At 38.2% G+C, this 17482-nt stretch overlaps 1 protein-coding gene across 21 annotated transcripts in view; it reads left to right on the forward strand.

Moving 5' to 3' along the window:
- AFDN (afadin, adherens junction formation factor) overlaps window positions 1-17482 on the forward strand; it is a 135725-nt gene that overhangs the window by 37279 nt on the left and 80964 nt on the right. For 14 of the 21 annotated variants that reach the window (XM_076334002.1, XM_076334005.1, XM_076334009.1 and 11 more), the window contains exons 2-8: window positions 3002-3197; window positions 4851-4966; window positions 6477-6640; window positions 8017-8177; window positions 9197-9354; window positions 15253-15364; window positions 15778-15945. In XM_076334002.1, the coding sequence (XP_076190117.1) occupies window positions 3002-3197; window positions 4851-4966; window positions 6477-6640; window positions 8017-8177; window positions 9197-9354; window positions 15253-15364; window positions 15778-15945 (1075 nt within the window). The remainder of the gene's footprint in view (window positions 1-3001; window positions 3198-4850; window positions 4967-6476; window positions 6641-8016; window positions 8178-9196; window positions 9355-15252; window positions 15365-15777; window positions 15946-17482) is intronic. The other 7 variants (XM_076334006.1, XM_076334010.1, XM_076334008.1 and 4 more) reach the window with 1 other exon arrangement.

A 17482-nucleotide genomic window follows, 5' to 3' on the forward strand; every position in this document is an offset into this window, starting at 1 on the left:
GTTACTTGGGAGAAGAGACTGACACCCACCTCGCTACAACCTCCTTTCAGGTAGTTGTAGAGAGCGATGAGGTCTCCCCTCAGCCTCCTTTTCTCCAGGCTAAACAACCCCAGTTCCCTCAGCCGCTCCTCAGAAGACTTGTTCTCCAGACCCTTCACCAGCCTCGTTGCCCTTCTCTGGACATGCTCCAGCACCTCAATGTCCTTCTTGTAGTGAGGGGCCCAAAACTGAACACAGTATTCGAGGTGCGGCCTCACCAGGGCCGAGTACAGGGGCGCGATCACTTCCCTACTCCTGCTGGCCACACTATTTCTGATACAGGCCAGGATGCCATTGGCCTTCTTGGCCGCCTGGGCACACTGCCGGCTCATGTTCAGCCGGCTGTCAACCAGCACCCCCAGGTCCTTCTCTGCTGGGCAGCTTTCCAGCCACTCTTCCCCAAGCCTGTAGCGCTGCATGGGGTTGTTGTGGCCGAAGTGCAGGACCCGGCACTTGGCCTTGTTGAACCTCATACAGTTGGCCTGGGCCCATCGATCCAGCCTGTCCAGGTCCCTCTGCAGAGCCTTCCTACCCTCGAGCAGATCAACACTCCCGCCCAACTTGGTGTCGTCTGCAAACTTACTGAGGGTGCACTCGATCCCCTCATCCATTGATAAAGTTATTGAACAAGACCGGCCCCAAAACTGAGCCCTGGGGAACACCGCTTGTGACCGGCCGCCAACTGGATTGAACTCCATTCACCACAACTCTCTGGGCCCGGCCGTCCAGCCAGTTTTTGACCCAGCGCAGAGTCCACCTGTCTAAGCCGTGAGCCGCCAGCTTCTCGAGGAGAATGCTGTGGGAGACGGTGTCAAAGGCCTTGCTGAAGTCCAGGTAGACCACATCCACAGCCTTTCCCTCATCCACTAGGTGGGTCACCTGGTCATAGAAGGAGATCAGGTTGGTCAAGCAGGACCTGCCCTTCATGAATCCGTGCTGGCTAGGCCGGATCCCCTGGTTGTCCCACTCATGCCTTGTGAGCGCCCTCAAGATGAACCCCTCCATAATCTTCCCCGGCACCAAGGTCAGGCTGACAGGCCTGTAGTTCCCCGGATCCTCCTTCCGTCCCTTCTTGTAGATGGGCGTCACATTGGCAAGCCTCCAGTCGTCCAGGACCTCCCCCGTTAACCAGGACTGCTGATAAATGATGGAGAGTGGCTTGGCAAGCTCCTCCGCCAGCTCCCTCAGCGCTCTTAGGTGGATCCCATCCGGCCCCATAGACTTGTGAGCATCCAGGTGGTGTAGCAGGTCATTGACTGCTTCCTCTTGGATTATGGGGGGTTCATCCTGCTCGCCGTCCCTGTCTTCCAGCTCAGGGGGCTGAGTACCCTGAGGATAACTGGTCTGCCTGTTAAAGACTGAGGCAAAGAAGGCATTAAGTACCTCAGCCTTTTCCTCATCCTCGGTGATAATGTTCCCCCACATGAAGTGATCCCCCACATGAAGTGAGGCATGTGGAACCTCTAACTCTTGCAGGAAGGAACGCTAGTTTGGGATTACAATAGATAGTTCTGTGGGAACACCCATTTAGGCTCAGAAAGATTAATTCTATAAATTGTTAGCATAACAACAGAGAATAAAATAAAATGGGCCATTGTCTAGGTCCATGGTGCATTTGCATTAGACTGCTGTATTGGCGCAGGCTTGGGAGCGCCCTGGGAAGAGCACTACTTACTTCTATGTATGTCTAGGTGGCTGAGATATTTGTCTTAGTGTAGGTTATAATACTTTTTTTTTTTTCTTTTGCAAAGGTCTTCTGAATGATAGAGTAGCTTCAATAAATATCTCAGGTTCTTTGCTGTTCAAAGAAACATTGTGATGTGTTTCATGTGATCAGATGTAGTACTGGAAAGGGCTGTACTTAGCATGAAATCTACCACTACACTCGAACACCTGAGGATATATCTATTTCAAAGCCTCTGGAAAGTAAAGACAGGAGCAATGACTATTAAACTGTAGAGTAAACTTGGCAATGTCAACTAGGTAGGGCACTTGAATCTTCTTGATTCCCCCTGAGTGCAGGGCCCCATGAGTGCTGGGATTTATGCAAGGGGCAAGAGTCGGCCATGTGGAGACCGCTGAGGAATTAAAATTTGAATTTGGAGTCGGTGTTCAGACCAGTAATGGAGTTGCATGAGCAGCCAGTATCCTCCTGCAGTTTGGTAGGCTGGAGTGGAGGACAGGACTCTGATGGCTAGGGAAAATATTTGAGGATGTGAATTTACAATAGTTTGAATGGATTGATGTTGCAGCTGTGGTGTAGCCACCTGGTTAACAGTTGCAGTACCTTTCTTCCCTCCCTTTCACCTTGTGTTGGTACTGGAGCTTTTCTTCCCTCCCAGAGTGTTCAGGGAGCTGTACCAAAGACCAACATTTCTGAAAATACAAAACAAAAAAATCAAATGCTTTAGCTTCCTGAACAGGCTGTTTCTGGGATAAACTGATGCCAATATAAGAGAGAGAGGAGCGCATGAAAGGGGGCAAAGAGGAGAGAGAGAAGATGATGCTTAGGACTGCTGTGACAGAAAGCTGTTCTCTTTGAGACACTTTGCTGTTCCTCGAGCATATTTAGCCTGCACTCTTACAGACATGGGATACAGGGGCCTGCTCTGGGTAAGAAAATATATTGAGACCAGTCTCAAGATGCGTTTGGGGGGGGGGGGGGATTAATTCTTCTTCAGGTAAACCTTGACAATGGCTGTAAATTTGGATACTTAAAGATTCAAGTTTTAAATATTTCCAATAATATAGAGTACTTAATTTCTTTTTATAGAATATCCTTATTTTTTTCAAGTTTATGGTGTCCTAGTTAGTAAATTCTACTGTCCTCAGAATTTTGAAAACCAGTGTGATATTTGAATGTCTTTTATTTATTCATTACAAATATATTATGAAAATATAAGAACTCTGAACCTTATAACTGTTAGCCAGCACTCAGATTTGTATTTTTATTTCTTTACAGGATCTGGAGTTTCATGGAGTAATGAGATTCTACTTTCAAGACAAAGCAGCTGGAAATTTTGCAACAAAATGTATTCGTGTCTCTAGTACTGCCACAACTCAAGATGTGATAGAAACTCTTGCAGAGAAGTTTCGACCAGACATGCGAATGTTGTCATCCCCTAAATACTCGCTTTATGAGGTGCATGTCAGTGGAGGTTAGTATTTATTCACGAACTCTTTTCTGCATCCACACCACCTTCCTATGCACCCCCAGCCAAAATTTAGATTAAGCATTTAGATTTGCCCCCAGCTTCTGAACCACATAAGACTTGGGGTTTTTGTTCCTAAGTACGTTGCTACTAATTGTTACGTGGGGGAGTGGTAATTCCAAAATGTAAGTACCCATATCAGGCCTGCAGTTAATGTAAGTTTTGATTATGACCTATTAAATGTTGTACTTGACATCCTGTTAGTTTGTTGACATTTGTGAGAGAGTTGCTATTTTTAGGACTAGTAGGTAAAGACTAAATTTATAATGGGAGAATAGGAGTGTTAAATTGGAGCACTTAAGAGTATATCCTCAGTTCTTTGATGTTGTGGGCCTTTGATAGGTAGCTTTATAGTGCATGTTTCTTTACTGCTAAACTGGGGGAAGTTCAACATAGTATTGTTTGAAGCCACTGTGTTTCTTAAACAGATCCTTTCATGTTACCTGTGAAGAACTTAGATATCTAAATAGCCTTTTGATGCTGCTAGCATTTGTCTATCCCCACCCCAATAGAAAGCTTCAGGTTGGAAGGTGGTAGTGTGTGTGGTGGTGGTGGAGACAGGGATAGGAGAAACTAGCTTTTTGTCGTGCTTTTTCTTTTTTGTACTTTGGAAGCTTACGCAAGTGGTTTAACTACCTTAAATTCTGCTTTTGAAAGACTGAAAATAATTTAACTTGAGATAGAGAATGGAAATTTATTGGGATATGTGTCACTTTTCATGGTCTACAAATGGTGACTTGATGTGAATTATGGGATTCGGGAAAAGTGCATGTGTCATCACTAATTTAAGCAATGAATAGTATGTGTTTTTTCTGCTTTAGGTTTCTTTAAAAATCTGTTAGCACTGTATTTGTACTCAAAATGAAATGGTTTCCTTTGCAGAGCAAGTTCCTGATGTTTAAAATGTGGCTCATGAGAGGCACCTCCTTCAATAGGAGTGTTTCTCATTAAGTAAAATGTAACTGCAAAGACATCATTGTCTTGCTATGCATATGTACTGTCTCCTACTTCTAGAAGGGAATCAAATGGCAACACTTGTTCAATTTTTTTAACCACTCAGATTTTTTTTTTCATATAATTGAAATAGATATAATACACTAAATACACTAAATAAAATTTTGTCTAGTATATATGCATAATGGATTTTTTTTATTTCAAAACCTAGTTTATTTTTGTGCAGCCTTTCCAGAATAGTAGTTCTTGGGCCACAATCAGACTGGTTAAACTTAAAATAAGGAAAATGAGTGTTTAGAAGTCTCGTGAAATTATAAAGTTTGAAACATCATAACTGTAGATGTAACTTCTCCTGAGTGATAATCTTGTGTTCCCAGACTTCAGTTCTGATAAAGGAGGTATGCAAGACTACTTTATGTGGACCTTTAGCTTATGTAGATAGAGGGAATACACTTAGGCTGCTTGCTGGAAAGGGGACATACGTTACTACCTCCCCAGGCTTTCTACCCCTATACTTAACAGGGAAGCATCAACTGATGTGTACTGTTCAGCAAACCTTTTGTTCTTTTTAGAGCATAACTTGTTTCTAAATATCTTTGCTCTTGGGGTGCCAAGTAACTGTTACTGCTTTCCATTTTTTTGAAGAAGAAAGAAGATTAGATGTAGATGAGAAGCCTCTTGTTGTACAATTAAACTGGAACAAAGATGATCGAGAGGGAAGATTTGTTCTCAAGAATGAAAATGATACACTTCCTCCAAAGGTGAGTCTTTAAGGAGTATGCTAGTGGTAACAACAGTTTCGAAATGTGTGGGACTTGCTTTTATAGCAAAACATAATTTCTACTTTTCTAATTCCTGAAAACAAAGGTGGTCATCAGCAGTTGATCTCTCGAGCGAGTCTTTTTAAATACTTAAAATGCATCTTCATAACACAGCATTTTTGTGATCTTTCAGATGGTTTGTGATGCTTTGATCCGTGTAGCTGTCTAGTACTGGAGCATGTAATGCCCAGAGAACTTAGAGCTTGCTTTGTTCTAATATGATGAATTAAAAATTTCCTCAAATAGTATATGCTGCCAAACACCTAGGAGGTAATCCTACCTCTTGCAGAGCCTTTAAAAGGGGATGCCAGAGGGAGTTAAATAACTAAAAATTGTTACCTCCCTAGGTAACGTTCTGTTTCTTAACAAAACTGATGGGAGACTGTTTCCTTTTGGGGAGGCTTTTTTTCTTCCTTCCGAATGCAAAATGAGGGACATGTGAACATCAGCCATACAAAAGCTTATTTTATATTAGTCATTTAAAAATTAAATTAGATCAGACTTTGGCTCCTGAAGTCATACAATTATGTATATTATATCTAACTTGGATGCTTATAGCTATGGAAAACATGCTGTTCAGTGTGGGTATTTTCAGGCACATTTTTCATCTTGGGCTGAGCCCTAAATTTCTGTTGTTCTTGGAATTAGAGCTTGTTAATTTTAAAGGTGCTTTGGGTATAGGTACATGAGCTATTCTTGCACTATGCTTTTCACTGCAGGGTACATCCATGTTAGAGGTGGGGAGAGAAAATTAATGATGTCTTGCACTACATCTACCAGACTTGCTATTCCTATTCATTGAATTAAGTAATCTTCAATCTTCCTTCTCTGTGTTCTTCACTTCCCGATAGAAGCAAAAAAACCCTGCATCATCTTTCTCTCATCTTCTATTATTTTCTCTACAGAAGGCAAATGAGCCTAGGATTACAGGTATCTTGTGTATGCAAGGAGCAGGAATTGGAGAAGAGAACACTGGAAGGACAACTCAGAAAAACACATCATAGGGGAAATGTCCTCTGTAATGTTTTTTCTTCTGCAGTTTATTCTTAGCTGATGCTCCAACGCAGTTGTCTTGAAAGCAGATTAAGTGTCGCGTTGTTTTGTGAAGTATTTTTACTGGGAGGCAGAAATTTGTTCTGCAGCTTTCAGTTAATCTTTGAGGCCAAGTAGATAGTAGGCAGTATTCAAGTAAAATTCTGCTGTTTCTTCACTTTCTTGAGTACAAGGTGCTTAATCAGTTCATACCTACTTTGGAATATGAAATTATTTTTGCCTTCTACGTTATTCTGGAGAGTATTAGTCCCATCCCTGTGTAATGGAGTATTGTTGCCTGGAGTATTGTTTTTGTGTTAGTGATACTATGTCTTAGATTTATCTGGAAAGTTAAAACCAACACTAACTTTTCATTGGACTGAAAATGATGAAAGTTGTTTTAACTCATTTATTTCAGAAGGCTCAGAGTAATGGCCCTGAAAAACAAGAAAAAGAGGGAGTAATTCAGAATTTCAAACGAACTCTCTCAAAAAAAGAAAAAAAAGAAAAAAAGAGGCGTGAAAAAGAGGCGTTGCGACAAGCTTCAGATAAAGATGATAGACTTCTTCATGGGGATGATATGTGAGTGTTTTAACCTTTGATCAGTTCATATAACCTACGTTTTACTTTAAAGGATTCCCACTTTCTACCAAATAAGTTGTTGTTTCTTTCAAAAGTAAGTAGTTGACATGGGTGCAATATCATCATAAACCAAAACACGTGATGGCGATTTCTGTGGTTTGTATGTACATTTTGTGGCAAGGTTTGTTTTTAAACCATGAAATAAGCTTTTTTCCACCTCTTTGTCCTTGCACGGAAATTTACACATGCTTGGTGACATGGACTTTCCTCGCTATGTTTATTTTTGAGCATTTACTCTGGAGTGGGTTTTTTCCTCTCCGTATGTTTGATTGTTCTGTCTTTTGCCAGAAAAATTAGTATGTGTAGGTGTTTGCATTTGGCTTACCACCTGACTATCAGTTTGTTTTTCTCTGAGATGTATTTTGGTAGCCAGTCTTCTAGGTTCTTCAACTCTTGCTCCCAAATCTGCTGTGCTTTATTCATTGAGACAGGGCAGGACATACGTTAATCCTTGTACAGAAAACTGAAGCACAAGAGTCAGGCATGAATAGCTGTATGTAGAACTAGAAAGCTGAGAATGGTCTACATTAAATTAAACTTTTGTCTCTGTACCAGATTCTGTAGGTTTCATATGTAATACACCAGGAAAAAAAAATCATTAATGGTGGATTTTTAACATACCCAGAAAGAAAATGAATGATGAAAACTTATTAATTGATAACAGAGTCTCAGAGATGAAAGAAATTAGTTGACTGGTTGACATATAATAGAGGATTTAGCTGCTCAGTTTGATTTTTTTTTTTTTTTTTTTTTTTTTCTCTTTTTGAGTTCATGATTGTTTTTCATACATGTAGTACTGCTCTGCATGGATATGTTTGCAACGTTCTTCGGATATCAGCATGATCTTTCCAGTATTCTATGCCGTTACTGAGCTTGGTCTTAATTTTTTAAAATTCAAATAGAATTGTATTTAAGTACATTGGCAAAAGAAAAAACATGAGCTGCAAGCACATGGTAACTCTGCTTCCATGTGATTTGCAATATTGTAAATCAGAATAAAGTTAGGGGTATAATGTAAAGTTTCTTTAATGCCTTTTTTTTTTTTCCCTAAGAGGTAGAAGGCCTTCTTTTTCTTTGAAAACTAGCAACCATCAATACTTAAATTGGTTGTTGTCTATTTCAGGTGAGCATAGGTACATGAACAGTGTTAATCCTAGCAAAAGTGAAGTTCATGTAGAAACCATCTTACAATAACTTAATTGATCTTCTCTGTGTATGGATTCCACTTGCCTTTTATCCTTTATGAAGTGGTGAGGATATATGTATTCTGAGGTATTAATGACAATTTTTTCTGTTTATTTAAACTAACTTGGCAGTGAGAATTCTCGCCTTGCAGCTGAGGTTTACAAAGATATGCCTGAGACCAGCTTCACTCGCACAATATCCAATCCCGAGGTAGTTATGAAACGGCGGCGACAGCAAAAACTAGAGAAGAGAATGCAGGAATTCCGCAGTTCTGATGGCAGACCAGACTCAGGTACTTAGATTTCTTCTGGTTAAGTTGTAAACGGTAAACTGTTTACTGAGAGACTGTTTTTAAGGCCAGCAACTCCTGTAAATTTGACTTGACTTCTGCTTTCTCCAATATTTTTTGTACTTCATGGCTAATTTATCTGTGGTGTAACTGAATGAAGGATTTGTAGAAGTAAGATTCCACAGGCGTGTGTTCTGTGACGAGTGCAAGTCAAAGCTTTCAGTGATGGGCGAACTGATGGGAGGGAATATGCTCGTTGATCTTGCTAACAGTGCTAAACTGGGAAAGAAGGAAGGACAGAATTAGACTTATTAAACTGACAAACTGAGGAAGTCTTCTGAAATAACTGTCATTCATTTTGCTAAGAACAAGCTGAATGACCTAAATGTAAAAATGAAATCAGTAGCACAAATACAGGATGGCAAGGAGTGATTGTTCAGGTCTGCACAAAGGGTCCTGGTAGATCTTGTGAATATCAATGATCAAGTATTTCACATTCTTGGGGGTGGGGATACAACAACAGTGGCTGTATAAACATCAGCGTTAAATGAACAAATGAAGCAATATTAGTACTGATAAAACCTCAAAAGATTTATTCCGTCCATGGACGAGTAGTGAAGAAGGAGTTAGAGGTGTATAAAACATCACCTGAGGGAAATCTTAAATGGGCTTTTTAAAGAGAGGGGAGATTCTTGACGGTCAGCACAAACTTGCTGTCAGGATGGGAGAGGTAAGTTCTTCATCCAGTCATTGTCACTGTTTCATTTTAACTTCAGGTAATATTAAGAATGGTGAAGCACTGGGGAAAAGACTTGCTTAGAAATTAGGAAAGCATCACTGGAGGTTTTTACCAATGGCGGAGACATTTATTTCAGGGATGTTACGTAACTTTTCTTTTGTTAGTGGATTGACTAAATGATTTCTGAAGGAGTTCGTTCTTGTATTGTTAGAAATATCATAAATGGCTGCATGTATGTCTTTTTATTCTCTGGTAGCATTGTTAATTAAACTTTGTTTCCAAGGTGGGACACTGAGAATTTATGCAGATAGTTTAAAACCAAATATACCGTACAAGACAATCCTGCTGTCCACTACGGATACTGCAGACTTTGCAGTTATTGAAGCACTGGAAAAATACGGTCTGGAGAAGGAAAATCCCAAGGATTATTGTATTGCTCGTGTAAGTGAAGTTACTAAGTCACAATCTTCTCATGCTTCATATTTAATTTTGTTCCTTGCAGTAGCTTTAAAACTAAATGGAAAGACTCTGGTAGTTCTGTGACTTAACTTTTTTTTTTTTTTTAATTTAAATAATCTAAAAGCCTCAGGAATTCTGAAGTGATTTGTCAGGTTTTTTGTTTTTAGAACTTAAATTTTCCTATCTTTCTAAATTATTACTTAGTATACATAGATAAACATTAATAATTAAAGTAACATATTTCTATATTTGGCACTGTGGTTTTATACCACTAAGTGTGCTTATGGTTTGCATATGTATAAACTAATAGTTAATCCTGTGGATACCTAAATTTGTGCTGTTTGTGCCCCTGAACTAAGAGCATTTGCTCAGAGGCAAAAGTGCTGAGTCCAAATTCCATTCTAAAAGGTATATGTTATATGCTGTTGCCTTATGCCTTTCAGTGGTAGCTTACCCTCATTACACATCAGAAAAGATTAAGTGAAACTTAGGCTTATTTTCAGAATTTAATTATTTTAGGAGTTCTAAATGAATTGTATAGAATTGTTTCTTAGAGGTATGGCTTTATCAAAAAGTCCCATGGGCAGTACTGATTAAATGTTGCAAACTTTGTCCATATCATCTTCTGAAGGAGAATAGTGAGACTTGAAAACATTTGATCCTTGTTTGAGTCCAGTCTTTGATTACATTTCTGGCTATTACTTGTCTAATAAACTTGGATTTATTGCTCCTTAAAATGATGAAAGAAAGGAAAAAATGTTTGTGTCTCATTGTATTGTGCTCTCTTCCCCTGCCCCTTCTCCAGTGCTTAAAATGCCGCTGGAAAACAGTAAGGAAGCTTATATTATTTGCTATTCCCCGCACCTTCTAGCTGCTCTAAAGTATGTGGATAGATCTTGGGTCTTAAAGTCGCTTTCTGATTTGTTTTTTACGGTATCTTTGAGTAACCTTAGTGTCTACTTTTGCTGTGCTCACAGCCTCTAGTGGTATAATTAGCTGGGAATTGACATGTTGCTCTAATGATGTTCTAATTAGTAATAAGGAAACCATATGGTGGTAGTGCTTTTGTAGTTTCGTAACAGTGAACTAATCTTAGTTTTTATTGTTTCAACAGTTTTGTCTTAGTTCTAGCTATACTTTTAATGAAGTTCTGGACATTTTATCCTTGTCTTCATTAACCTGTAATTAGGGTCCCAACTGTGAAAGTTAATTTTACTTAACTTCAGTAAAATTTTACATAGGTCTTTATTATAGAGGGGAATAATTTTGTAAGTAACAGGGTATTTTTTATGACACAGCATATTAAAAATTGATTCTCAGTTTTGGCTGCGAAGTATTTTCTATGTGTAGTTTTAATTATGACAATTATCTTCATAGTGTGGGTTCTATCAATGACTGAGAATCATGAATTTCATTTATCTTATTAAATACACTGCTGACTTGACACGCTCATTTTTCTGATGGTTTGAGAGAATTGTGGGCTACAGCAGAGACATTGTGACTGAATTTGGAAGGTAGTTTTGCATCAGTCTGTTTAGTTCCGAGTTAGAGGGTATTATGATGTATTATGAAATATTTATATTTTAGGGAATTTGTTGAACTGATTGCACACTTACCAGGGAAACTATTGCAAGTCACTGTGGTGGTGGTGGTGGTGTTCTCTCTCACCTCCCCTTGTTCTCTAATCTTGTGTGGAGATGTTTAATGTAGAAAATAGTCTGAGGAATGTTGCTTTGATCTTGGGAAAGATTAACAAAGTCTTTGCTGTGAAGCAAATTGATTTAAATTAGTTTTCTGGAATGTACTTCTGGAAAATATTTTGTGTTTTCTGAGCAACACGTCTTGATATAGTAAGTTTCTATACTGGCATAAGTTGTATGCTTATGTTTACATTTGAAATACGTGAGTGGTCTTCATTGGCTAATAGCAGATCTTTTTTTTAATACCTTTAAGTGTAGAAGACCTTACTGTTTTGCTCACCGTAATTCACTGTAGTTGGCTGAAATCTACTTGGCCTTTCTCAGTGCCTCTGCTGATACAGTGCTTGGGTTTTAAATACGATAATCCTTCCTTTATTTAAAAAGTTGAGTATTTTTAACCTAACTTCAAAATCTCCTTTTGGCCAAATATTTTATGAAGTTGCTTTCCTTGCTGGAAACATTAAAATATCCTAGCTTTAGCTTGATGTGTCTTTCATCAGTGTTTTCTTTTTTGGAAACTCACAAATACAATGCTAAATAGGTGTCATGGCCATTGGTACTCCTTTACACTGAAGTTTCATAGCTGTTCTTTACCCCTGGTGGGCTTTTGCCCCTGTTCTTCTGACACTTTACGGTGTTCTGTGGAAGACAAATCGATCTTGCACATATTCCTATTCTTTACTTTTTGTTGGGTTTAAAACAAGTGTACAGTGGAACATATTGGTTGGGATTTTTAAATGTTTTGTTCTCTTTGGGTGGCAGGTGAAGTGTCTTCAAAGAAGACTTAAGCAGTTGACATTTACTTAACTATTAAGATGGATTTTAAGTTATATGACAAGACCTTTATAAGGCTGCATAAGTACCTATGATAAAGTTCACTCTGAACATTGTAAGAATTTTTCTTAACTCTTACATTGACAACTTTTGTTGTAAATGGTAGTTTCCTGTTAGTTACTTGCTTTGATACCCTGGTTTGCGGTGTATCGGGCTGTACATTTATGCCCACTTTTAAAGTGCTTTTCTATGTAATCAAGTAAATACAAGTTTGTTCCAATATATGTTTTGTTTGTTTCAGTTTGCTTGGTTTGAGTTTCCCTGAATAATATGGGGTTCACTGCACATCTCTCAAGATGTCAGATTAATTAGACAGTCTTCCAAGCTACCTGTGCATATTCACTTAGGGCATAAGACTTGAGGCATGCAGCAAACCAGTTAACTCTTAAAAGTAGAATCTTGATTAGGCTTTTGTTTTGGCATGCTCTTATTTTTTACTTGAGGATAAGGCATAAGTAAATTTTTGTAATGTTAAGCAAAAACATGCAGTTCATGATGATTAATTTCGGGGGGTGGTGGTGGTGGGTTTTTTTGGTGTTTTGTTTTTTGTTTAAAGAAATAGACATTACAGACATGAGGCATTAAATATTTTTTAGCAAGTTCCATTGCTTTTGGGTTGTGGTTTTTTTTTTTTTTTTTTTTTTTCAGGGGCATGTGCAGAGCCTGTGTTCCCAGCTTGTAAGGAAAATTGAAGATTAATTCATTTGAATAAGCAGATATATTAAAACATACAGTAGATACAAGGGGTTTTTATTTAAAAAACATTAAAATGACAAAAGAGGTTATTGAAGACCTATTATAGCATGGGGGTTTTTTGTGTGAAACTTTTGCTGAGGATAGATCTGATAACTTGATCTGTAGCTATTGCTTACCACAGGGGTCTTAAGTATTTGAGTATTATCTTCCTTTACTTGTTTATCCCGGCAAATGCATTGGAAGTTAAGTCCGAAGTTGCTATGGACTTCATTTAAATTTCTTAGCTTGTATTTTCTGCATGTTTCACTGCATTTTAAATGAATAAATATAGATTGGAATGACTTTATGATAATTTGTATATGCTCATGGATGCAAGTATGAGGAAGCAGAGTATATTCTTCCTAATTATATTTCAGTTTGTAGGTTGTCAGGTGACAACCTGCTTCCGAGGCTTGTGATCTTAAGCTGGTTTAACCCATCTCCATTTCCTATGCTGTTGCAGAAATCAGGGAAATGTCTGTGCCTGATCTCAGCAGTCTGTATGGATGCAAATTCATGAAAGGATATTTAACAGCATCTTCTGTTTTTCAAAATGAAAGCAGATCTCTACCCATGAGCCAAAACCTAATCATAATACAAACTTGTTCCCATGTTTTTCCATTATTCTAAAATGTAGGAATTTCAGCTTTGTGAATGACACCGAGGCAGCATTCACCTAAAACAGAGATGTTTTCTAAAATGGCTTCATCATGATTAGAAGCCTCCTGGCCTGCATAAGCTCAGATGTGGTGTTTTGTGTCTTTCTGCAGGTTAAGTCACACTCTTTTTTAGGTGAGGTATGTCTGAGTTACTGGCTCACGCTTCCTGAGAGACGGGAGGAACGGTAACTGGCTGGGAGGATGAGGGGATTAGTGCTTTTGTGACCCTTCTTCTCTAGCTTGTCTAGCTTACCATTGCTGCTAAGCCCAACACCAAGTACAGATGTTCATCCAAGTTTCAAGGCAGAAGTAATAGCAGGGTCAAGCAGTAGCACCTATGTATTTACATCTCATCTGTACTCCACTGCATTTTGGGTTTTCTTTGGTTTGCTCCCCAGTCCAGTATTGGTCAGGCCCCGGTACGCATGCGGTAGCATGTAGTTCTTGTGTTGTAACTAGTTACCTTCTGTCTCGAGGGCTTTGGAATTTAAAAATTGCTGCTTGTTGAATAAGGCTTGAAACACAGTGTTACTTTAATTAGCTAATCAAAATTAAACCCTAGGTATAATTGATTTTAAAATCTGAGATGTGAAATAGAAAAGAGTGGTTTGGCAGATAAGATTTGAGTGTAGATGTGTTTCTGTTTCCCTTTGGTTTATAAATTTTAATGTTTTCCTTGTTATAATATCTTGTCTATTTGAAAATCTAATTAAAGATAATTTAATTAGTCCTATGTTTAGCCAGGTTTTGCATAGAAAATGTTTTAGGGAAAAGCCAATGACTCGATTGCATACTTTTGATCTTAAATGTACTTGTTTCCTGCTTGGAAGAAGATAAAAGGACATTTGAGGTGGATCTGTGAGATCTTAGTTAACACTGAAATGGGTGTGGAGAGGAGGTGACAAATAAGAGTGGAAAGCCTCTTGAGGGCCGCATCGTAGTAGGGTGCAGCAGCCAATAGCTGCATTACTTCAGAAGGTGTTACCTTGGTCATAGTTCAGAGATTGGAATAATTTTGAGCAGTTTGTTTAAAATAGAGGTGTCTACGAATTTAAATAACATTGTTAGGATCACAAATGAGGGAGTAAAAGGTATTTTATTTTTTTATTCAGCTTTGAAAGATCTACCTTTAACTTAGAAGGTACTCAGGCACTGAGTATTGCCTGTCATTGTATTTTATGCTTGATCGCTGTGGGGAGCAGTAATGCAAATGTGCATGAAATCGCAGGCTGTGTCTCCTTTAGAGTCAGAAGTCATGAATCAAGGTTTCCCCCTTCCCCTACCTTGTAAGGATATAGCTGCAAAAAGTATGAACAGTCTGTGGTTCTCTTCCCAAGGTATACTTAGTTTTGGTTCTTCCTTAAAGCTAGACAGCATGAAGCAATTGTGTGAAATGCTCCCGTTGTGCCCTTAGTCTCTGTGTAGACCAGGTAAAGGTTGGGTAAGACAAGGATGCAGGAGGTATCACAACATTCTCTTTGCCAGCTTGTCTTGCCATTTCTAAAGATACTTGCAGGTTGCATTAGTGGAATGGCATTAGCAAAATGAAAGGCTGATTCCAGTGTGTGAGATAATAAAGGAAACCAGTTGTTTTTTTTTTAACTATCACCTCCACAGATAATTCTTCCCCCCACCCCTTGGCTGTTGAGAAATTGGAATATTACTGTTTTCTTGAAGATGGTCTTGTCTACCTTAAGTGTAACTTGCTTTCCTTTGCTTTTTAAATATATCTGGTGTTCTGGGAAGTGTGATTTAACGGTAACAAGAGGCACGAGAGAGAGAGAGAGAGTTAGAAAAAGTCTTGGAAAGCAAAATGCATTTCAAGTTACTGAATTCTTTTGCTTTATCTCTTGTTATAAACAACAACAACAAAAAAGAGAAGATGTACTCCTGAATCCTCTGTTCTAATTGTCCACTAACAGCTCTGAAAACCAATAATGGTTCTCTTCTAGGTCATGCTGCCTCCTGGTACTCAGCATTCCGATGATAAAGGTGCTAAAGAAACTATTCTTGATGATGATGAGTGTCCACTGCAGATATTCAGGGAGTGGCCTAGTGATAAAGGTATGTCTAAAAAGCTTTAAGAGATTTTTGTGCCTTGGGTGTTGCAAGCCATGGTGTGGACCCCCTGTAAAGTAAGAAATGGAACATATATTTTAGTGTTTGTTTTCAGGCACTTTTAATACTAGGTGCTTTTAGAGTTATTTACTATTTCATTCAGCACTGTTTATAGTAATACATCTTTAGACAGTAGAAGGTTTTTACATTTTATCCTAAAGTTTCTAAATTATCCACTGTGGAGAAATATGCTGTTAATCCTTTAAATAGTTTTAACTTAGAAATAACTACATAAAGAAGTGTCAGGAACTTAGTAAGCTGAAAGTAATCTTATGGAACACTTAATAAATTAACAGATGTTGGATGTCTGCTTGCTCACTGATAGTGAAACTCAAAGGATGTATAATATTGTGTTTTAGGAATACTAGTCTTTCAGTTGAAAAGGCGGCCTCCTGATTATATCCCAAAGAAATCCAAGAAAATAACTGATGGAAAGCCATTAAAGGGGAAGGAAAGAGTTGACGGGTCTGGCTATGGCTCTTGCCTTCCTCCTGAGAAACTACCATACCTGGTAGAATTAAGCCCAGGTAAGAATTCTGGTTATCTAATAGTCTAAATTACATTATTACATAGTCATTTAGATCTTCCAAAAATAAGACTTTCATTTGGAAGCATAAGAAAGTCTGTTGGCAGTGTAAGTGAATGCCCCATCAGTTGTTCTTCTGATGCCAGATTCTGAATTGGAGCTACCTAGAGGTAGAGCTGCATATTGCTATAATATCGAAATTTTAGTAGCAAATGTTTGCAGTAAAAAAAGGGGAGAAATGATTGACTAAGACTTTGTCTCTATTAGCATGGTTTCAAGTATGAAGGTTTAAGTGTTTCAAAAACAAAAAATCATTCAATCTTCAACTTCCTTTGGATTTTGGGGCTTAAAACTTGATAATAAGTAAAATAGTTTAACATGTTGTCTTGTGATTTCTGGGGAGGGGGGTGAGAAAAGCACTGCTTAAATCTGGTTTGTTTTACATTCAGAAGTATATTGTAGCATACCTAGTAAGATATATTTGACAGTGCCACACATGAGAAATACATTTTTAAAAGAACAAGAACGTGAATTTTTAAATCTGACTTCTTTCAGCCTACACAGCAACGCTGTGTACTAAGCCTTTGCACGTTGCCTGTGGGACTGACCTATTGTTCATGGTTTTCTTCTAACAGCTTGTTGTCGCTTTTCTAAACAATAAGGATTGTTTCATTCAGTAGCTTTGTAGTACTGATGTCTTTATATTCTATGCAGTTTCTAAAGTTGAAAGAGTTTAATGCACTTCATCCTTATAAATTGAGTAAGTGTTGTCTGGCTAAATTGACATTTTTCAGCCTATATGGAACCTTCAAATCACTATCAAGGCTGAGTTTTATTTTGGCATCATTACAACTCTCTGGGCTGCATTGTAATTTACAATTAATTTTATGATCTGGGAACAGCCAGGGGAGCTTGATTGTTTATAGCACAACAACTAATAAAACACCTACAGCTTCTACTCTTAATTTCTGTTGTCTTCATGTTTAAAGATTTGGATAAGGACTTTCATTTTTGGCAATTTAGTTATTTGCAGCTCTCTTTCCTATTAAGTGTAACTTGGGTACACTCAGGTATCCAAACAAGTGATTTACAACTTGAAGTCTGGTTGTTTACCTTTTGGGAAGCAAAGTTGGAAATCGGTGCTGAAAACTTTGACCAGAACTGCAAACAAAAGGGTAAATTCATAGTCAAATAGTGTGGTTTAAAAAAAAAAAAAAAAAAAAAAGGCCAGATGAAATTAGCAGTGCACAGAATATATTAAGTGTATTTTATATTGTGTTCTATATGCTGAGGTTTGATTTGCATATTAATATTTTGGGTTCTTTTAATGGTACTTTCAATTTCTTTTCTTGTGCTCTAAACTCTTACTCTTCATGGAGCCTAGTTGCTTTAGTATTAAAACGTTGTGCTTGGGCAGTGGAGCAAGACATCCATTAACTGAGAGGAAAAACAATCTGAAATGCCACAGGTGGCAACGCTGTGTACTAAGCCTTTGCACATTGCCTGTGGGACTGACCTATTGTTCATGGTTTTCTTCT

This window comes from Aptenodytes patagonicus, chromosome 3 (assembly GCF_965638725.1).
Source record: "Aptenodytes patagonicus chromosome 3, bAptPat1.pri.cur, whole genome shotgun sequence".
Lineage (NCBI taxonomy): Eukaryota > Metazoa > Chordata > Aves > Sphenisciformes > Spheniscidae > Aptenodytes > Aptenodytes patagonicus.